General features: G+C 46.7%; 1 protein-coding gene and 2 long non-coding RNA genes across 21 annotated transcripts in view; 1 reads left to right on the forward strand and 2 right to left on the reverse strand.

Moving 5' to 3' along the window:
- Positions 1 to 916, reverse strand: part of Msi2 (musashi RNA-binding protein 2) — a 368962-nt gene extending 368046 nt beyond the window's left edge. For 9 of the 17 annotated variants that reach the window (XM_087573094.1, XM_087573092.1, XM_087573095.1 and 6 more), the window contains exons 1-2: positions 640 to 916; positions 316 to 356 (exon numbers count right to left, since the gene is read on the reverse strand). In XM_087573094.1, coding sequence (XP_087429220.1) covers positions 316 to 356; positions 640 to 701 — 103 coding nt within the window. In that variant the 5' untranslated portion in view covers positions 702 to 916. 17 annotated transcript variants of the gene reach the window in all.
- A 149-nt stretch (positions 917 to 1065) lies between these two features.
- Positions 1066 to 22956, forward strand: part of LOC148003032 (uncharacterized) — a 60536-nt gene continuing 38645 nt past the window's right edge. Inside the window, exons 1-2 of one of the 2 annotated variants that reach the window (XR_015631926.1) lie at positions 1066 to 1621; positions 4507 to 4897. This is a non-coding gene — a long non-coding RNA (uncharacterized LOC148003032). Of the gene's footprint in view, positions 1622 to 4506; positions 4898 to 22956 lie in introns of those variants that run through there. The other variant, XR_015631927.1, reaches the window with a different exon arrangement.
- LOC134480854 (uncharacterized) lies at positions 15236 to 22564 on the reverse strand. Of its 2 annotated transcripts, XR_015631924.1 has the most exons (4): positions 22354 to 22564; positions 19776 to 19877; positions 16192 to 16483; positions 15236 to 15376 (listed from the first exon to the last, which is right to left on the reverse strand). It is a non-coding gene; the product is annotated as an uncharacterized LOC134480854 (long non-coding RNA). The 2 variants fall into 2 exon arrangements; XR_015631925.1 differs by lacking the exon at positions 19776 to 19877 and having other exon boundaries at positions 22354 to 22508.

Raw genomic sequence — 22956 nt, forward strand, 5'->3', positions numbered from 1 at the left:
GAGAGATGGGGGGGTGGGAGAAGGTGTGGAGGGGGGGGGAAAGCAATGCAATTTTCTGATCAAGGACAAAAAGCAAAAGTAGTTTTCTGTTGTTATTCTGTTTTGTTTTTGCAATATTTTTGCACACGCGGGGGAAATTCAGCAACAGAGGTCGCGTAGAGGGCTCGGAAAGGATTTGCTATTTAAAAAAATAACCTTGCACAGGAGAAGTGGGGAGCCAATGGCGGGGAGGGGGGGCTCTTACACTGGGATAACAAAGAGCAATAAAGAAGCCAAGAAGGGGGGGACCCAGGCGTCCCCCCCTCCCTCCCTTACCTGGTGAGGTCTGCCAGCTCAGTCCACCGATAAACATTTTACTAGAGGGAGAAAACATAACCGAAGTGAGCACCGATGTCAGATCGGCCATTTTGACGTGTAACTTACAAAAGCTAAAAGGAAAGCTGGGGGGGAGCGGGCGAGCGCGAGCCTGGAGGTGGGCTGGGGGAGAAGGTGGCGGCCCCACGCCACCCCAAGGTGCGCGAGTGCCCCAGGGGTGCGCGCGGGGGCGCGGGGGGCGCGCGGATGCCCCGCTCCGCACCGTCGCCCGCACAGCTCCGAGCGAGCCCGCGGCGGCGCGGTGGGCAGCGGCTGGAAACTTACCCGGGGTCGTGCTGGGAGTCGTTGGCGCTGCCCGAGGTGCCTGGGCTCCCATTTGCCTCCATAGCGGAGCCCCCCCGCCCCCCCACCCCCGACACACCGAGCCCCACAGCGAAGCGGAGCGCAGCGGCGGCCGGCTCCGAGCCCCAGATCTCCGTCCCTCCTCCCCCGCCTCCTCCCCCCGCCCGGCGGCTGCGAAGCTCCGCGAGCGCCGAGCCGGGCCAGCGGCGAGAGCCCGTCACACGTGGGCTCGGCTCAGCTCAGCCCCGCCGCCTCGCACACCCCCCGTCCCCGCCCCCCCGGCCCATCCCCACCTCTCCCCCTCCTCCTCCCCACCCCCATCTCCTCCTCCTCCTCCCCCTCCTCCCCGCGCACGTGGGGCGGAGTTCTAGAACGTCGTGTAACCAATGCGGTGACGTCACGCACCCCGTTCGGTCCCCCGCCTGTCCGCGCGCGCACACACTCGGCCCCCCGCGGCAGCGGGACCCACCAGGGGCGGCGCGCGAGCCCCGCGACTCGAGGGGGGCCCACGCCAGCCGGGCGAGGAGCCGGGAAGCGCACCCCGAGTCAGCTCAGATCACATGGGCTGGGTGTGGGGGAGGGGAAGGCGCGGGGAGCTCGGCCCGGGCGGTTCGCGGGGCCGGGAGGCGGCAGTGCCCCCGGACCCCCTTAGTTCGCACTACCCATTCAAGTTCGCGGGCCCCTGCGCCCGGTTCGGAGGTGGCACCCGCCACCCGCCCTGCCTCTATGCCCCGGTTTCCAGCCACAGCGCGGAAATTTAGGTCAAGGACGCCGGGAGCACACCCACACCCTGCGCTCCCAGGGCAGTCCTCGAGACCCTCGGGATCTGGGGGCTCGCGGATGGAAGAGACCCTCCTGCACAAACACCAGCCACAAGTTTTATTTTCCCTTCGCGCGTCAAGTTCTCTGGCTCCCGCTCCACACCGGCACGTCCTGCACGGCTCCCCGCCCTTCCTCGGCAGAGGTACGGAGCCGTGCCCGCGAAGGTTATTTCGGAACTTTGAGAAACTGACGCGATAGATAGAAGGGGGCGAGGAAGCACCCAGACAGGGTTTGAGCATTACTCAGAGCGCAATTTGAAAACATAATAAAGTGGGCTTTTAGGGGTCAAGGTCAAATGATTGGGGTTCAAAGCAAAGGTTCATGGAGAATGAGTAGCAGTTTGGGACCATCCCAAGGGTGGCTAGTCTAGGTGGTTATTTCAGAACCCCCCCCCCATATTCATCCGTTATCTAATTTATTTATTTATGTTTTAAGTTACTAGGGCTTCCTCTGTAGAGAGTAAAAGTACCAAGAGTGAAATGGCCCTCCCAAGACCTGTCTTTGAGATAACAAAGCACCTTACCCCCAGTTTTGGAACCACTAGATACCTCACAGATTCTGGTACACAATAGATACTTAGTAAAAGCTCCCTTCCGCCCCTGGAAGTGTAAACTTCAAAAGATTGGTGTCTGTAGCTTCCAGAGGAATCACACACTTCATATTCTAGGATGGCCAGATTCAGGCTGTATTCAATTTATGGAGTATTTAAAACAGTACGGATACAATTACCCTTATTGTTTTAAATTATTACAATAAACCAAATTAATATGGCATGAGGGGCAACATAAAGTTGTGGTTCATCAAATACCCGGATTAATGTTAGGCGTGCATTGATGCCCAATTAACACTTTCCCATTAATTTTCATAGAATTAGGAGACAATGGAATTCACTCAACACCAAAACTGTGCCGTGTCCAATGTGGGTTTGGGGACATTTGGAAAATCGCAACACAGCCAAAGCTTTGAGTGATCAGACTGTCAATCTCTCTGTCTCCTAAATTGGGATAATGCCTCTCTGACAGCATTGATGGGCAGAAGCATTTGTTGCAAACAATGTAACAATGTCAAAGTCCCTTTTTAAAACTGGGAACTTACATGGACTGTGTTTATTATGAATTGTTTCTGAATATAATTTTTAGAAGGTACTTCATAAGACTTCAAACCACAAACCCTGCTGTTTCCCAACACTCCAAACAAACTGATTTTTGAATCATCTGGGGTCCCATGTGTTAAAGAGCTGCGTGCTATGATGGTAATTGGTTTTTGTGATTATTCACAATCACAAAATACAGGCAACACAGCTAATTGGATTATATTTTGGATTTTCACAACAGAACCACAGACCATCAGAGCTAGAAAGGCCTTCCTTTACCCAGCTCCTTCTTTGAAAATGGGAATCCCAAAGGTGCCAGGCTGTCAGGCTGTCTTCCCAACCCCAACCAGTTAATCCCTAAGCGGACTCTCCATGGTCCTGTGCCCTTTGGCTCTGTAGCGTGCATATTCACACTGTCCCTCTCTAGGAAGAAGTGGGTGGCTACCATAGACTTGAACGAACTCTTAAGTGGTGAGCTGAGGGAAGACCTGATGGGGGTCGGGCCCTTAGCTCTGCAGTGGCCAAGCCAGAGACTGAGAAGGACTAAAGGAGGTGGCCACAACACCGCATTATTTTTTACTTAGGTTGGTGTTGTTGGAGTTGGAGTCTTGCATTGCAAGAACCCAAGCAGGCCTTGAACCGGGGAGATCGTCCTGCCAACTGGCCACACCCCCACCACCAAGTTTTATTTTCCCATCACAGTTTGTGTTGTTCTGTCGAGGTGGTGTCTCATGAGGCCCAGGCTGATGGCAAACTCCATAATCAGAGATGGCCTTGAGCTTCTGATATTCCTGCCTCTGCTGTTGCCATTATAGCTGAGTCCCACCATGCCAGGTTTGCAGTGCAAGAGATCAAACCCAAGGCTCCGTGCTTGCTCGAAAGAAGCTTCTACCCACCAAGCCACAGGCCCAGCCTCCAGCAGGTTTCTTTTGCTTGTGGTCCCATCTTACCGTCCTCACCTCGCCCCAGATAGCAACATTTTGGCTACAGGCCTTCTTCCCCTGCTCTATGATTCTGAGTTTTGACAACAGTACAGGTTGTATGAGGAACATCAAGATAAACATGGGGGACAGTTTTATTGTCCAAAACAGACACAAAAACCCTCCCTCCTACTGCCCCTCTGCGCTGGGATATTAGTAAGAGTTGATGATTCAGTGTTTCTTTTCCAGGTACCAGTGACGGGGTGATATAACTCACTGCCTTGAGGGCTCAACCCCACCCCATTCTGCCCTCGCCCACACTCTCCTGGGTTCTCTGGTCCCTGGCCACCTTTCCTTTTCTATCTCCAAGTCCTCCCTGTGTCTCTACTTTTCCTTTAAATATTGGTATGCTTCCTCAACCTGACCCTCTCCTCCTGCTACACCCTCTCTGGATGGCCTTCCTAGCAGGATGGGTTTAAATACCACCTACGTGCTGATGTTGCTTCAAATCTCCGGCACTGACCTTGCCGGAGTCCCAGGCTCTGCACCGTGATCCTTTTCTAAGTACATGTCCACTCACCTCTTCTAAAGGTATTCCAGACGAAACTCGGCCAAAGCCACGGATCTACTGTGGCTCCCCCACATTTGAACCTCCTTTTGGAATCTTCGTCAGTGAATTTTCCTCAGCCAGCCTGAAGGCAAAATGGTTGAACTCTGCCTTTCTTTGGTTCTTTTTTTCGGAGCTGGGGACCGAACCCAGGGCCTTGCGCTTCCTAGGTAAGCGCTCTACCACTGAGCTAAATCCCCAGTCCCGAACTCTGCCTTTCTTTACCCAGTGTACAACTCACTCAGGGGTCTGCAGAATTCACCTTGTAGAATTCGCTCAAATCCGTCCTTCTTCCTATTATTTCTTATAGTTATTATTTAAATTGTAAAAGTCTTATTTCCACAGTATGGATGTACATGTGTGAGCATAGAACAACCTTTGGGAGACTATTCTCTTCTTTCTCCTAGGTTGCAGAGGCTGAATTTAGATTGTCAGGGTCAGGCTTCATCAGCAAGAATTCATACCCAGCATACCATCAAAGCCGTCTCTCCTGCTCCGGTTGGTATATCAGACCTGTTGCACGTGAGGCCCTGGGACAGCCTCCCACAGCTGCCCACCAGGACTCTCAGTCCGTTTATATGCCTGGAGAGCTTTCACACACTTCCCTAACCAGGTCAGCTGTCTCTTGATAGACACTTAACCCCACCGGAAGGTCCTCCGTGTACCTTACCTCACGTGATCGTTTATTTTATTATCCATCACTGCCAGGCCTCGAGCGCCCATCCATTTTTGCTCTCCTTGTACCAGTACAGTGCCTGCTAGTTCGTGGCTGACAGTAAATAATTTTGGTGGGGGACAGATTGATGAATGGGTGAGTGCTGTTGTCCAGTTTCACCCTAGGACCTGTGTTTGTGTGGTCTCATGTTCAGAAGTCAAACAGGCTGCAATTTCCCCTTAATGCTTTCTTCTCTTTAGACTGGCCTCCTAACATAGGAAGTGTTGCTTGCACACACACCCTCCCCCACTTTCTGGAACAGTGTGTTAAAGGTTGGGATTAGGTCTGGCCTGATGATGCACACCAGCGATTGTGAGTTCAGGGTTAGCCTTGTGTGCAGAGTTAAGCCCCCAGGCAGACAAGAATACATAATAAGACCCTGTCTCCCACAGACAACAATATGTGATGTTTATTTGTTCTTAAATGTTTTCTAGAATGTTCTGGTAATCTAATGGTCTGGGATAGTCGTTTCGTAGGTTGATTTTTAAGTACGGACTTCATTTCCTCATAATTGCAAATTCCTTATGGTGATCTATTTCTATATTTCTCAAGGAAATCATTCATCCCATCTTCCTTGTTTCTTTGTTTGTTTGGTTGGTTGATTTGGCTTGGCTTTTGTTTGTTTGATTGGTTGCTTGGTTTTGGTTTTTTGAGACAGGGTTTCTCTGTACAGCCGTAATGACTGTCCTGGGACTCGCTCTGTAGAACAAGCTGGCCTCAAACTCAGAGATCCTCTTACCTCTGCCTCACCACCACCATCATCACCACCACCACCATCACCACCACCACCCCAGTGCTGGGAGCAAAGGTGTGCACCACCACACCCTCCCTGCTGCTGTCTAGGTTTTCAAATATACCAAGAGAATGCAGTTGACAGTTCTCTTGTAAGATATTTAAACTCGGTCGTGCCTGTCTATAACGCCCATCTGCTTCGGTCCAAATAGTATTTTATACAGAGCTTCCCTTATATGGATGAATTGGGCCAGAAGTCTGTGTTGTTTTGTGGGGAGGGCTGGGGAGGCGGGGATTGGTCTTTGTTTTATAGGTAGAGCTGGGGATCAAACCTAGGGCCTGTGTATGCTCTTGCAAGGTCTGTGTGTGTGTGTGTGTGTGTGTGTGTGTGTGTGTGTGTGTGTGTGTGTGTGTGTAGGGGGGTGGGACTAAGCTGTTATGTTGTTTTGTTTGTTTAAACTGTCTGTATATTATAAATAGTTGAAAACTGCCTTGTGTGTGCTAAGAACCAAGCCCAGGCTCCTCTATAAGAGCAGTATTTGCTGCCCTCTCTCCAGCCCATCTGAGGTTTAGAAACTGGAGTTTACGTTCTACAAGTGTTTTTTTTTTTTTTAAATCATGTTTTGGTTTGGTTTTTGTCACACTTTTTTTTTCTTTTTTTATTCTTTTTGTTCTTCTTTACCTTAATTCTGTACTGTGTAAGAATAAGAATATTGTGTTGCAGGGCATCTTTGTTTTAAAATGTCTTGCTAGGCTGGCCTCCCAGGTGCTAAGATTGTATGTGGTAACTAATGACCATTATCAGGTTCTTTTAGCTCTGCACTGTATCCTGTTACTTCCTCCCCGCCCTCCCCAACCCCCAGAATTGAACACAAAGCCTCATGCATACTTGGCAAATTCTCTACCACCGTGCTACATTCCCAGCCCTGATGGACCTTTCTTAGTTTCTTGATGGGTTTTTCCGGCTTATTTTGATCTGATTTGGTTAGGTTTGGGTTTCTGCCTCTACCTCTACCTCTTAAGTCCTCTGCCTCTGCCTCTGCCTCTGCCTCTGCCTCTGCCTCTGCCCCTGCCCCTGCCCCTGCCCCTGCCCCTGCCCCTGCCCCTGCCCCTGCCTCCGCCTCCCAAGTGCTGGGAGTAAGGGTGTGTACCACCACTGTCCAGTGATCTATAGGCTTTTAAATAATTATCTGGTTAATGAAAATTAGAATTTCTAAAAATGAAAAGTATTTGAAACTTGTTATTAATGTTTAACCAGCCTGGAATAGAATTTTTAAAAAGGACAGTCTCTACAGGCACCAGAAACTTTGTGACTTACTTAAGCTTGCTTTGGCACATGATCAATATTTTATAAATATTTTGTATACTTTTTGGAAAGAATGCATGTCACTTATTGTTAAGTAATTTTCTAGATGGTTCTGATCAGATCAAACTTGCTACATGCATTAAGATTTGCTATTACCGGGGTTGGGGATTTAGCTCAGTGGTAGAGCTAAAGGCCCTGGGTTCAGTCCCCAGCTCCGAAAAAAAGAACCAAAAAAAAAAAAAAAAGATTTGCTATTACCTTGCTAGTATTTTGTTTACTTGATACGTCACCTTTTAAAGGGGTACATTAAATTTTCTTTCTGATTGAAGTCTGGCAAGAGGGCTCAGTAAGTAAAGGCCTTGCTGCCAAGCCTGAGGACCCAAGTTCAATCTCCAGGGCCCAAACAGAGGGGAAAAGACTCCTGAAAGTTGTCTTCTGACCTCGACATGTGTACTATGATGCTCCCCCGTGTGCAAACATACATGAAACAAATATACAAAATAAATAACTTTAAAGCTTTAAATATTTTATGTACCCATACTTGCTAATTTCTCATAAATCTCTCAAAGTTTGCTGTCTCTATTTTAAACATATGTTGCCAGAGGCAGCAAAATGAAGTGTTAAAATCTCCTCACTGTAGCTATGCACTTTTCTGTGTCTTTCTTCCTCTCTTTGCTTTGTGTAAAAAAGGATGTATTTGTTTATTATATATACATGAATACACTGTCGCTATCTTCAGACACACCAGAAGAGGGCATCGGATCCCATTACAGATGGTTGCGAACCACCATGTGGTTGCTGGGAATTGAACTCAGGACCTCTGGAGGAGCAGTCAGTGTTCTTAACCACTGAGCCATCTCTCCACCCCCACTTTGTGTATTTTTTTTAAAGTTTTTTTCTTTAATGTATCTGTGAGTATGTGTAGGCATGGTTGTACACATGCTAGGTGAGGCCAGAAGAGCGTGTCAGGGGTTTGTACTCAACCCTGCTTGGGTTCTGGGAACTAATTGGGGTCCTCTACAAGAGCAGGAAATGTTCTTAATCCAGAGCCAGCCAGTCATTCATCTGTACTGGGATTACAGATGTGTACCACCATGCCCAGAGTACAGAATGCTGGGAACAAAACCCAGGATTTTGTGCATGCTAGGCAAGCATTTTACCAAGCTGGCATGCGGCTTACTTTAAATCTACCCAGTTTTTACACCCCTAAAAATTCAAAAAACAGAGTTCAAGTTATCACGTTTATGGGTATGCGTGTTTTGCCTGCATGTATATACACGTACTATGTGCGTGACTGGAACTCAGAGTCAGAAGCGGGTATTGGGGCCCTAGAACTGGAGTTATACATATTGTGATCTGCCAGGTCAGTCCTGGGAACCAAACCCCAATCCTTTGCAAGAGCAGCCAGTGCTCCTAACCACTGAGCCATCTCTGCAGCCTCCAGTGTTTACTGAGTAACTAGTAAGGGTGGGGATGATTTGTTACACAGCCCAGATAACTAATACAAAGACCCTCCAAGATGCGCTTTCTGTAGCTGCTTACGATATAGGTTTGTCACAGGATTCATATGCTAACATTTGTAGAATGCTTTAGCTGGACCCTGAGCAAATGAACTACAGATTAGCTACAGAAAAGCAATTGCGTATTATTAATGTCGTCAGATTGCAACACATTTCACGTTCAATTAACTGAAATGCTCTTTCAGGAGCATGGCTTGGTTCATCTTCTCATCCCTACTGCATACTTAGAAAAGGTCACTGTCAAGATAGAAAAGTATATATGTGATTTAAATGTCTTGACTCAGTTGCTAACAACCGCAAGCGTGTTTTCAAATTGGAAGAGCAAGATGAATTTCAACTTGCTCTTTTTCCCACAATGCTCTGTTTACTTTCTGGTATTGCATTTCTCTGCCATGCTGGGCGCCTGGCTTATTAAAGAGTCTGTTCATTTATCTGCCTCCCGGAGTCTCACAAGCCTTACTTTTCAAAACAGACATGCCAGGCTTTGCACCCAAAATAAAAGTGAGTTGTATTTTTACTAGAAACCATTTAGTGAAATGCGTTTTTATTCATGAAAATTTCACCAAGTATGAATTCCCTGTCGAAAAGTAATGGGCCCTTTGTATTTTCCTTAAGTAAATAAATACTTTCTTTCCTCGGGAACCATGACTACTGAGGCCACTCTTGAATTCAGGGATAGGCTGTGTTCCTCTAGCAGACAGTGAGCGGGTATATAGAGATCCTAAGTTGGACCTTGCTCTGACACTGTGTAATAAGGGAAACACACTGGAGGTAGGAAATAACTGGAAAGAAAAGACTTCAAAAAGATGGATGTGAGATACAGCAAAATTAATCTTTTTCAAAACCCCCTTACTGATCTGGCACCTTTAGTCATAATTATTTTTTTTCTACATTGTCTGATATGTTTAGATATGCAAAAGCCTATTTTAACTTCAATGAGAGACAAAATGTTTTGTTTTTCCTAACTGGGGAAGAGAAAACAAAAAGCTTTTGTGGAGGGTAAAAAAGAACTTCTAACATATATTTAGCCAAAGGTTTTCTTTTTTCTATTTTTTCCTTTTCTTTTCCATGTTCTCGATGGGCGGAGTCGGAAATCAGGTGTTCTGGTTAAAGAGTTGTATTCCTTTTCGCCTCTTACGACTCTCCATTCTCACCTCAGGCTCAAAATGACCGCATGCAGCCAAGGTGTGCAAGCTAGGCTACTCACGAAGCAGGAGGATTTATGGAATGACCACAGGAGAGGAATGACCTTCATAGGCAATGGGACAGGCCTCAGAAAACAATCACCTTTAAGAGTTTTAAGAGGTGGCCTGGGAGTTTGGCTTTGCCCCCCCCCCCACCTCAACTTCGGCAGGAGACTGGCTTCCAGGGCATGGTAGGTATAAGACTTAAAGAGGAAGTTTTTGTTCTTATAAAAAAAGAAAAGAATACCCCAGGGCTGCTCTCCTGTGACCGTTAAACTGTTTAACTGCTCCCTGCCTTTCTGTCATCGCTATTCTTATACACGGAGGTAAATATTTTATTAAACATCTTCGTTCTCGGCAGTTAGGAAGCTCTGTGCTGCCTAGGCCTGGCTGTCGCCCAGCGTTGTCAGGGAGGGGGACCGAGGCTGGGCTTGAGCCTTCACAGAGGAACTGCACAAGCTCACCGTCTGTCCAGTACTTTCCACCTGGAAACCATTTTCTCCTCTGGCCCCTCTCAGACTTCCATTTCTTCTTTTTTAATCAGCCACCAACTTAGTCTTGATGAAAGGGGTCGGGCTCCCAGAAGAAAATAGCTTTGCCTTTCAACTCCACCTGGAAACGGTTGACAGGGAGCCACCAGCTACCTTCACTTATGCCTCTCCACTGGCCTTGGTGCTTCCCCCATCTCTGCCAAGGCTGGCCCCTGCCAAACAAACCTAAATCTCACAGCTAGACAGGGTCTCCCCTTCCCCCAGCCCTTTCTCCCACACTCTATACTGTACCTTGGAACCGTTCCACATTCTCTAGTAATTCTGAGCACCGCACTTTGCCCATCCACCACGCAACAGGCTCACAGACCCCCAACTACACATTAGTTTTTAAAAACTTTTGTTCCCCTTTACACAATACAGGGGGTGGCCACAGCAGCGGTACACAAGCATGGCAACAGTGTCACTCCACCATGTGTTTGTATCTCCGGAAGACCAGTCCAAGGAAATCGATGCAGACTTTTGTGAGAGATTGCCACTTTGTAGAAGGAACGCGCACTTTGGAGGACTGTGGGTGAGAGCGCCCTCTTCTGGTGATCAGAGGAAGCGCCTCTTACTGTAGGTTCCCTCATGGGGTTGAGCAGTGGGGGAAAAGACACTTGTCTCCTCCCTTTCCAGATTCTCATTCCAGAGTTCAAGTTCCTGCTACCAAATTCTGACATAAAAATCTTCCCAATTTAGGGGTTCCCAATAGCTGATACCAAGACCCACCACAATAGCCCATGCCACAATGTCTGCAATTATTCCCAATCAGCTTAAAAAAAACAAACAACAACAACAAAAACACAAACCTAAAAGGAAGGGAACACAAATAAGTTGGAATCGAATCTGCTTAGGCAAACATGGTGTTGCGTGACACTTACAGAAGGACAGAGGGGAAGAAAGCGAGAAAGAAGCATTAGGTGTAATGAGAACAAAGGTAGACTGCAGTGCAAATTGCTTGCTGGATAAGACACTCAAGCTAAAAATAATGCTGTTCGGAGAGGACATAACAAAAATGTGCTGTGTCTATGGCAGGAGGAGCCAGAGGCTTCGTGAATCCACACTAGAACTAGAACAATACCATCATAGAAGACAGGTAGTAATGGAGGTGACATGAATTCAAAGTGAACCAAAACACTAATTTTGTCACCATCCTCTTACTTGGGTGGGTGGGATGATGCTGGAAGTCCTCTCTACAGAGACTGGCCCCATTTCTGGGTTCTAAGCAGGCTCTCAGGGTCCCCATCATCTGCTCAGCTAACACCACATGAGAAAGGAAGGCAGGACCTGGTTTTGTGTCTACTAGTCTGGGTCACAGATAATTGTAAGCATTAGGGGGGAAAAATCAATTGCCCAAGTGGCTGATGGGAGGCCTGGCCTGACAGAAGGCATTCATTAGAAAGGGCTGTGTGTGTGTGTGTGTGTGTGTGTGTGTGTGTGTGTGTGTGTGGTGTGAGGTGTGTGGGAGTTGCCCCATCATAGGCTTGATGTGAGCCCACAGCACAAGGAGGCTGTGGAGAACCTGAATGCTATCTCCAGCTGTATTAATAGTATAGCTGAGTGAGGCAGTAATTCCAGTGTGAACCAGCAGGTCAGACCACACCGATTTATGCTCAGTCCTGCAGACTGTGTTTTAAGAGGCGCTGGCAAATTTAAGCCTCTCCAGACAATCGTGAGAAGGATTGGACTTTGGTCTTTAGACAATGCCACGGTAAGCTTCGCAATCCTTTCACAATGGGCAATATCAGAATGGCTCTGCGTCAAATCCATGGTGCCTCAGGAACCAGGACCCGGAGTCATGTTTCTGGTATTTTTGAGTTCTGGGGGAGGGGGAGTTCCCTATCCATATAAAGGGACAATAATTACCAAATCTACCTTCAAGATCATTTGGAGAATTGTCTGCTCATTTGAGGCAGTGTGCCAGTCATCTATGGAGGGGTCCAGCTGGGTACCAGGCAGAGGGGACATGAAGACAAGTCATATCATTTGCATTTGTCATGGAGGAGCCTTAAGTCTAATCAGGACACACAAGCCCACAAGCAGGTACTTTGCATCCAGTGTGACAGACAAGGATGGGCATGTGCGCTGATTTGAACTTTGATGCAATTAATTCCTTAAAAGAGTGAAAGAGTGATGGAGAAAACCAGAGCTCTCCTGGCATAAGCATTTGCTAACCCAGGAACAAGAAAACATTAGAGCCGGAGGCTGGGAAGACTGCTCAGTGCTTTGTTGCACAAGCATGAGAGCCTTAGTTCAAATCCCCAGCATCCATGTAAGAAGTTGTTGTGATTACATGCACCGGCTGGGGAGTGAAAATGGGAGGATATTTTGAGTTGCTTGGCTGTCAGCCTGGCTCCAAGATCAATGGAGTAAGCTCATGGGATTAAGTGGAGAGGAACAGGGCAGGACACCTGACATCCTCCTATGCCCCTCCCATATATATATGCATACGGCAAACACCACACATAGCAGAGAGAGAGAGAGAGCGAGAGAGAGAGAGCACAAAGGTCGAGAAAGATTAGAACCAAGAAAATTCAAGATTACAAAAGACAATAGAAGCAGCTACCTGTGTTAGATGTTATCAGGAAGTTGGGGGCAGTGTGTGTGTGTGTGTGTGTGTGTGTGTGTGTGTGTGTGCCACGACTGGACCTGGGTTCAGCTCCCAGCATCCACATCAGGAACTCACAATTCCAGTTCAAGGGCTCTGATGTCTTCTTCTGGCCCCCACAGACATCTGCACACACACGAGGCACATGCATACTACACTCAGACACATACACACGAAATATAAAATAAACCTTTAAAAAGAAAAATGACGTCATTGAGGAGATGGGTGAAACACTGCTAGTCCATTCCCTGGAGGGAGAGTGTCCTCGTTGGGGTGACTTGCTTTGATGGAACACAGTAATCAAAGCAACTGGGGGAGGAAAAGCTTACACTTAGAGGTGACAGTCCATCACTGAAGGAAATCAGGATCAGGACAGGAACTCAAGCCGGGCAGGAACCTGGAGGCAGGAGCTAATGCAGAAGCTATGGGGAAATGATGCTTACTGGTTCGCTCCCCATGGCTTACTCAACCTGCTTTCTTATAGACCTCGGGACCACCAGTCTAGGGATGACACCACCCACAATGGGCTGAGCCTTCCCCTATCAATCACTAATCAAGCAAATGCTACTGGTTTACATACACCCCAATCTTATGGAGGCATTTTCTTAACTGGGATTCCCTTCTCTCAAAATACCCTAGCTTGTGTCAAGTTAGCATAAAATTAGCCAGCACACAGAGGTTGGAAATTGCAGCCACAGTGGTCAAGGTGTTTTATAAAGATAACACTGGGTAGGTACTGCACGTAATCCTGACGTTCTAAGAGCTAAGGCAGGAGGAGCCTGTGCTCAAGGCTTAGGGTGTAGCTCAGTGGTTTAGCATTTACTTGGCATTCACAGGCCCTGGGTTCAAGCCACAGCACCACAAACAAAACAAAACAAAACCCTTCAGAAAACTAAGAAAGCAGAAATCGATTTCATTTGGAAAGTTTGTGGAAGTGTTGATGATTGGTTGATTTTTTTCTTTTTCTTATTTTTTTTAAGATTTTTATTTTATGTATGTGAGTACACTGTTGCTGTCTTCAGACACACCAGAAGAAGCCATCAGATCCCATTACAGATGGTTGTGAGCCACCATGTGGTTGCTGGGAATTGAACTCAGGACCTCTGGAAGAGCAGTCAGTGCTCTTAACTGCTGAGCCATCTCTCCACCCCTCACCCCTATTTTAAAAGATTTTTGATTGATTTTTTTTTCAAGACGGTTTCTCTGTGCAACCCTGGCTCTCCTGGAACTTGCTTTGTAGAGCAGGCTAGTCCTCAGACTCAAAGATCCACCTGTCTCTGCCTCCCAAGTGCTGGAAGAACGCATTTATTAGGCTCCTATTACACACCCAGAAAACTGCTACCCATTATCAAAGGTCAAACCACTAACAATTCTGTTGGACCCCCACTTCAATATCAGTGATAAGCTTCGCAGCTTTATGACCGCTCGAGAATAGTGGAAAACCGTGGGTGACCTGTGCAAAAGAGGGAAGCAGACAGAGTAGAGTTTCAGTGGCCAGTAGCTCTGATCCTGGTGACATTCCTTATAGTCACACAGAAGGGCCAGAAAGAAAGAGGATGTCATCTCTGTGGTGCTGGTATGGCGACCTCTTTCCTGTTCACCCTCTACCTTGTTCATGGGCCATTTCCTCTCCCATGAGTCTCCCCAGGGCACATTTCTTGTCTTCACATCCCTGGTGTTTGCTCCCATTTTGTTAATATTACTCTTTACCCTGCTCACATTCCAGGGCCAACACGCCCTGTTCTTTTGTCAGCGGGCTTGTGTCTGGTTGATTAGTTATCCATGTATAGTGTATGCATGATACAGAGAAATGATTGTGGAGAAGCCAGCCATGCCAGCTCCGGGGCTGGCTTCTTTCTTCCTGTTCATCTTTGTGGGGGTGAGTGGGTAGGCAGGTAGGTAAAGGCTGGCGGATTACCTGCGCAGATGGTTAAACCTTCCGTTAACCAAACTAGTGACTGAAGCTAGTTGGGAGGAATTAAAACAAATGGCAGGTACATTCTCTCAGAGTCCTCGCTCTGCACCTGAGACCCTCATCAGCTTCTGGATGTGTCCAGCCCAGTCTCCAACCTAAATGTCCCCCACCCCTGAGCCGATGTCTTGCTGTTTTCTTTTGGGCGCGGTACTGAAGAGTAAACCCAGGACCTTGTGAATCCAAGTTAATCACTTTGCCCCTGAGCTGTTCGCTCCAGCTCCCAGTGCAGCCCGTGTATCTTCTGTGTGCTGGTTTCTTTCATAGGCTAGGGTTTCACAAAGGTAACGCATGGATTCACTTCCCTGAATCACCTGACTCAATCATGTTAGCCAGAGCGGACCTCACAGGATACCCAGCCCGTAGCCCCAGTCGCTTCTCACTGCATACAACCCACTTGTCTGTGACTTGAGGGCCTTATGTGACCTCGGTCAGCTTTTCCTGTGCTACCCATCCTATCCTTTCTCAAAAATTTGAATTCTGATGCACTTCCGCTGCCTGGAATGATCTAGAACGTGGCAGGGGCTCAGCAGGTATTTATTGAACAAATGAGCCTTAAATGTCCTTAATACTCTTCCAAAGGGCAGCTTTATTTTCAGAAAAGCCAACATTAAAATATCATCCGAGAGAAGGGATATATTCAAGAGATGATCGCTGAAATTACAAGGTGCGTTGACATAGGAAGTGCATTTCCGGTCTTCAGCAACTGTCTGTAAAATCCAGGGGAAGAGAAGTTTAACCCCCAAACCGAAAATATTTCCCACCTCACTTCAGATCATATCCTATCACGCTATCCTGATTCCTCCTCCTCTTCCTCTTCCTCCTCCTCCTTTTCTTCTTTTTCTCGAGCTGTGCAACTATGGTGTTGATTCATGCTCCCTCCCTCACTGGCCGCTTCTCACTTCCATTCACTAGCAGAATGTTGGCCTTGCCCCCTGTACACACCTAGGACAAAGACTGATCAGAAAGCATGGGCTCAGGGGCTGGGGATTTAGCTCAGTGGTAGAGCGCTTACCTAGGAAGCGCAAGGCCCTGGGTTCGGTCCCCAGCTCCGAAAAAAAAAGAACCAAAAAAAAAAAAAAAAAAAGAAAGCATGGGCTCAAAAGGTGGATTTTAAGTGCTTAGAAATAGTCAAGATGAGCACGAGGCTCGATGAAAGGTGCGGGCATGCGCTTGTTCATCAGGCTGCAGAGCACTCTAGAGTCATGGAGACAGGACGGCGCATCACACAAGGAGCAGGGCTGGAACCCGATCCCCACTCACTCTTAGGAGACCTCACAGACTAGACAGACACACGGCACTCGGACACAGGGCCTCAGGCTATGCAGAATCCTAGGATCGGTTGCAAAGATGGACCTTCAGGATGTGTCGAGATGCCTCAGGTTGTTGGCGGGAGGGAGTTGCCATCCCCTGAGCAGCTGAGACTACCCTCTACCTGACGTGGAAATGCACTGGCTGTTGTGTTTAGTCCTAGGCCTTCAGGGAAGGATAGCTCTGACTTTACCCAATTCTGGTGATCACTCACTCTGGGAAATCGCTGTGCTAGTTGCTGTGGGAGAAGGAGGAGGGAAAGGTGTACCACTTGCTCCGAGGCTGAAGACCACCACAGGTGGACCAGGTGACAACAATGATGACGCCCAGATAGGAAGAAGAGGAGGGATGGCAAGGAACGAGAAGTCATATATACAAGTTATATATACAGCAGGAAGGTGTAGAGTCCATGTTAGCGGTGGTAGAAGAAGGGTCTTGCAAAGGCAGGTACACAGTAGCAGGTGAGGGACTCTAGAGAGCTCCATCAGGCTGGAGGCAGGGAGCATCTAAGATGGGAACAAGAACAGTGATGTATTACCGAAAGTTCCAGAGCCATCCCTCAGAACCCATCCTTAAAGCTGGAGTCATGGGCCGAGAACAAAACCAAGATGGTTTTGTGAGTAAAGGCCTGGAGGGCAAGTTGACAGCTTGCCCAGAAGCAGAGGGCAAGCTAGGCAGGGAACACCGCACGTGGCCCCACAGTGAAGAGGCCAGGATGGAATCCAGGGCCCCTAGGAACTGGACAAAAGAGTAAACGCACATTGGTTGGTGTGTGAGAGGGAGAAGAAGGTGCTTAATAAAGCAGAACAGGGGGGTTGGGAATTTAGTTCAGTGGTAGGGCATTTGTCTAGCAAGCGCAAGGCCCTGGGTTCGGTCCCCAGCTCTGAAAAAAAAAAAAAGCAGAACAGGAAGTGCCTTTTGTTTCCCTCAGTGGATAAGAGTATGTGTCAATCTGACTGACCTAAAGATACTTTAGGTCAAGCATTGTTTATGATACATGAATATGGGTCTGAGCCGACAGGGTGAAAAGAACAACCTTTGGCAGGGTTACAAGATATAAAATCAATCCTGATTTCTCAGAGAGTGGGATGGACTTTTGTTTATTTGATTGATTGATTGATTCCTTTTTGCTACATTGGACATCGGAATCCCAGGCTTCCCCACCTTTGGGCTCCATTCCTTGCAATGTCCCTCATTCCCATGAGCTCTCAGGCTTGTGACGTCAGACTGAGGGCTACACTCTTGTCTTCTCTACCTCAGGGGCGTTCACACTTGGACTGAGGGACACTATCAGCCCCGCCCCCAAGTCTTCAGTGCATGGCTCTTTTGCCCCAGCTTTCCTAATTGTAAGTGTACCTTTAAATCCTTTCCTATCTCTCTGTCTGTCCATCAACCTATCTATCTGTCCATCTTCCTTTGTGTTCATGTAGTATCATGTATGTATATATGCATGTATCTTTCATGTAAATGTGTATGTGTATTGTGTGCATATGTATGTATGTATGTATGTATGTATGTATGTATGTATGTACATATGTATGTATGACTGCATCTAACTATCCATCCATCCTGCTGGTTCTGTTGCTCTGAAGAACAATGATGAACACAGTTCTAGAGCTAGGCTCTAGTGGTTAAGATCACTGACTACTCTTCCAGAGCTCCTGAGTTCAATCCCCAGCAACCACATGGTGGCTCACAACCATCTGTAATGCCCTCTTCTGGTGCATCTGAAGAGAGTGACAGGATACCCACATACATGAAATAAATAAATCTTAAAAAAAAAAAAAAACCTGCCCTGCCACCGCTCTCCCCCACCAACCCACCCCGCCCCAGCCACCTTTCCCCAAATCTTCAACAACTGCCATTCCAGTGTCTGTCTGGACCTAGTGGGAGAGATGTGCCTAGTTCTGCAGTGACTCGATGTGCCAGGGTGGGTTGATACACAGGAGCGGCTGCTCCCCCTTATCAGAGAAGAAAGGGGAGCAGGGAGGAGCTATAAGAGAAGGGACAGGGAGGGGGTTTGCGATCAGGATGTAAAGTGAATAAATTAATGGGGAAATAAATGCAAGGGCCACCATGCCTAGCAACTTTTATTTTTTAGTTATGTGTATATGTGTGTGAGAAACCATAGGTGCCTATGGAATCCGGAAGAGGGCACTAAGGTCTTCATAGCTGCAGTTAAAAGTAGTTGCAAACCACCCTACATGGGTGCTGGGAAGTGACCTTCAGTCCTCTTCAAGAGCAGTGAGGACTCTTAACCAAGGAGCCAACTCTCCAGCCCATGGGCAGTTGGGTTTTTGTTTTGTTTTTTCTTTTCTTTTCTTTTTTTTTTTTTCGGAGCTGGGGACTGAACCCAGGGCCTTGCTCTTGCTAGGCAAACACTCTACCACTGAGCTAAATCCCCAACCCCAGGGCAGTTGTTTTTTTAATGGCTGCTAAAACCAGTTTGAAACAAAAGGGTCAAAGTCAAACCAGCCTGAGTACCATAGGAGTTGATACCTGCAGGATGCTTAGGACAATGCTGGCACATGAAGAACTCAGTAAGATGATAGCAGCATCCCAAGGTTCTTATCATTATCCCCCACCATCAAAAGGAAGGACAGTTTATAAGCGAAGTGACAAAAGTGCGAAGAGACATGGGTAAGAGGATAAAGGGGCAAAATACACAGCAATAAATACAACATGTTGGCATTAGTTTTAAGAAAGAGGATAGTCAAGATAATTTTAAAAATAAATATAATAATAGTAATAATAATAATAACAACAACAACAATACACTAGGGCTGGAGAAATGGCTCAGAGGTTGAGAGCACTGTCTGCTCTTCCAGAGGTCCTGAGTTCAATTCCCAGCAACCACAGGGTGGCTCACAACCATCTGTAATGAGATCTGGCACCTTCTTCTGTCCTGCAAGCATACATGCTGGCAGAACGCTAGATACATAATAAATAAATAAATCTTCAAAAGCACACTGTAGCTATATATGTAACTACATGTATCTGCAAATGTGCTATCACATGTGGGCATGTGCTAGCCATCCCTGGTCAGACCAGTTTGAAGCTCAGGGGAGAGAATCTCTTTGTACTGTATGCCAATAGCAGCCCGGGAATGCAATAAAGAAAGGCGTCCCTGGGAGTTGCCCCTAACAGAGGCTCTGCTGACTTAGTCGTATGTGGCTAACATCTCTATGGACTATACAGCCTGTGGGCAAACAAGGTAGGGTTGCTCAGGAGTGGGGAGACCCCTCCCAGCAAAGCTTTAGTGTCCTCTCAACTTAGAAGGATGCAAATGTGTAGGGGGACACTCATTACCTGGGAAATAAGTAAAAGGGTCAGAAAAAGAAGTTGATACACATATTTAAAGCTAATATATAAAAGTGACAGTATATGTCGAAGAGTTAGGGGAATGCAGGCAAGTACTGAGAAGTATGGAGGAGAGAACTACAGTCAAGCATGATTCCTTCTTCATCCTGACCCCAACTCCTGTTCTCTGGTTTTCTCTGTGTGCTGTCTTGAGTACTCTGCAGGTCAGCATCATGTAGGAGGGAAGGAGACACAGGTGTATCCACATTTTTGACATTTCTGCATGACATTGTCATCTACAAAGTTCATGTTTAAGAACCGCACAATTGGCTGGGTGGCGCTGGTACATGACTTTAATCCCAGCATCTGGGAGACAGAGGCAGGCAGATCTCTGGGAGGCCAGCCTCGTCTACAGAGTGTTTCAAAACAGCCAGGGCTGTTACACAGAGAAGCTCTGTCTTGAAAAACAAAATACAAACAAACAAACAAACAAAGAACCTTGGGCTGGAGAGATGGCTCAGTGGTTAAGAGCTCTTCTAGAGGTCCTGAGTTCAATTCCCATCCATCTGTAATGGGATCCAATGTCCTCTTCTGGTGTGTCTGAAGACAGAGACCATGTACTCATATACATAATACAAATAAATAATAAATCTCAAAAAAAACCCTTGCAATCAATTACCCTCCCAAATCTCTCTCTCTCTCTCTCTCTCTCTCTCTCTCTCTCTCTCTCTCTCTCTCTCTCACACACACACACACACACACACACACACACACACAAATACACAAAACCCTTCATAATGGTTACTTGAGGTAACAGTTTCTTCTTGGCCATACTCACAGCTATCCCAGGCTTATGTTACCCTCCAGGCTACAAGTTAGAAGTGCTACTAACAAATCTGGCCTGACACTCATTTTGGTCAATAAAGCTTTATTGGACCATATAGCCACCCTTACTTAGTTACTTACTTGTGATTTCTAGATCCTACTGCAACAGCACCATTTAGTAGCGATAAAGACCGTGTGGGTCTCAAAACTCAAGATATTGGGCTGGGTGTTTTGCCTCACACCTGTTCTCCCAGCTTTCTTGGGGCCAAGGCAGGGGGATCATCTTGAGTTCAGAGTACATGAAACATTATGGAGTGTTTAGGATCAGTCTGGTCTACATAGTTCCGGGACGGCTAGGGATACATAGGGAAGCAAGAATATTTGCTGTTGGATTGTCCACAGAGAAAGTCTACAGATTCAGTACCGAATGGGACAGACTTTTGGGTGAGCATGTCTGGGATTCAGGCTGAATCATGGGCGTGACTGAGGTAGCAGCATCATTTCTACACGGTTATGGAAACTCGACTGTAATGTGTGTGACCATCCTGTGTCTTTCCTGGCTCCTGCTTATTAATTTTTCAAACAGTGTGAGGACCACAGCTCTATTTTGATTACTGCTTCCTTTTCATCTAACATTATATCACAAGTAATTTTCTCCCTTCCTGAAATTATTCAGAAGCATTTGCTTTTTCCTCCTTGTTTAATTTAACTTTTATTCTGGGTTTTATCAACAACTTGGAAAAGTCGAAAAATAGCATAATAACCTTACCTCCTCCATAAAAACTGGCAACATTCGGTCTTAATGATCTCATCTACTTTTTTGTTGCTGAAGTAGTTTAACAAAATTGCAGATACCGTGATATTTTTGTTGTAAATACTTCCATATGTATCCCAAAGGGATTTCTTTCTTTTTTTATTTTTTAAGATTTATTTATTATATATGAATACACTGCATCTGCCTTCAGACACACCAGAAGAGGGCATCAGATCCCATGACAGATGGTTGTGAGCCACCATGTGGTTGCTGGGAATTGAACTCAGGACCTCTGGAAGAGCAGTCAGTGCTCTTAACCACTGAGCCATCTCTCCAACCCAGGGATTTCTTTCATATAACTTGAAATTGATCTATCTTATTGATATTTTATCTATCTTACCTATTATCTATCTATCCTTCTATCTAGCATTTATATATCCTCTATCTATCTATCTATCTATCTATCTATCTATCTATCTATCTATCCTTCTATCTGTTGGGCAGGGCCTCATATGTAGCTCTGGCTAGCCTGGAACTAATTGGGTAGATCAAGTTGGCCTCACTCTCCCATAGATCATCTTCCTCTGTTTCCCAGGCAGTGGGATTAAAGTCGTGTACCACCGTGCCCAGCCAATAACTCCTTAATAACCACTAACACCCACTTCAAATACAAGTTTCTCAGTTGTTCCTCACTTTCCTTGTTCCTTCTTTCACATGATTTCTTCAAACCAGGGCCTACTCAGGAGCCAGCCATTGCATCTGAAAGTCTCATGTCCCTTTAAAACTACATCACCCTGGGGGTTGGGGATTTAGCTCAGTGGTAGAGCCCTTGCCTAGGAAGCGCAAGGCCCTGGGTTCGGTCCCCAGCTCCGGAAAAAAAGAACCAAAAAAAAAAAAAAAAAAAAACTACATCACCCTAATCCCCAGCCGACCCTTCACACCACACTTTCTTTGCGTATATCTTCGACTTCTGAATGAGGCAGATTAGATGAGCAATATACTAAGTAGCTAAAGGCACCAGGATCTGTGAACCCATTTTCTTAATCCTGAATATTTCAGTGGTTTCTAATACTGCCTTAGCATAGGCAGTGCCATAAAGAACATCTTTCGCAAACCTTCAGTTGGCATGAAAATAAATTTACGTAATTCTTTACAGTAAGGTACTAGTATGCTAACCTTCTCCTTCTTCCTTTTTCTAATTCATAGACCATGAGCTGTGGCATCTCTTAATGTCTTCTTAGGATCACTCTGCCTTTTTGGGGACAGAATTATGTCACCAAGTAGGGTGGGGGCTACGCTAGGCAAACTAGCTCTTTTGTACAGTCTCATTCCATAGCCCAGGCTAGCCTCAAACCCGTAACATCCCTGCCTCAGCTTGTCAAGTGCTGGGCCTACAGGTATGAGTCACCACCATGCTTGGCTTCAACCCATCTTCTTTTGTTCAGACAAAGTGAGCTATGCCCTACTGCTTCCTCCAGTCATCCCACACCTCCTCACCCTGTCAGAGTGTGGCCCATCCTGAAGCACACCCCAGTGAACCTATTCTGGATGATATCCATCTGTCCCTGGTCCTTCCTGCAGATGTGGCCCCTCTGCTTCTGTGCCACTCTGATGACAGTGCTGCTGGGTTGTTGTTAGGTGGCCACTGTTCTTCCATTAACTCTCCTGTCCTGGAGAGTGGGAACTACTGTCCTACAAGTATGATGTCCCCAGGGCCTCCCTGACAGGAAAAGCAAACACATGACATGTCACAGGGTTGTGAGGTCATAGTTATCTATCCTTGTAAAAAAGCTGGGTGACTCCAGGCAAGTCACTGTGTCCTTATAAGCCCCTATCAAAAAGAAAAAAAGCAAGACCTACTGGTTCAGACCTGGAATCCTAGCTACTCAGGAGGCTGGGCAGGAGGGTAACAAATTCAAGGCTCGCCTAAGTTACAGAGTGAGTTCCAGGCCAGCCTGGGCAAATTAGTAAAACCCTCTCTAAAAGAAGGTCTGGGATGTAATTTAGTGGTGAGTGCTTGCTTGCACATAGAGAAGGAATAAAATGACAGCAACTTGTTTAAATAAATGTGTGAATTTGTACTTAGAATATCATGAAATT

This window comes from Rattus norvegicus, chromosome 10 (genome assembly GCF_021556685.1).
Source record: "Rattus norvegicus strain SHRSP/BbbUtx chromosome 10, alternate assembly SHRSP_T2T, whole genome shotgun sequence".
NCBI classification, from domain to species: domain Eukaryota; kingdom Metazoa; phylum Chordata; class Mammalia; order Rodentia; family Muridae; genus Rattus; species Rattus norvegicus.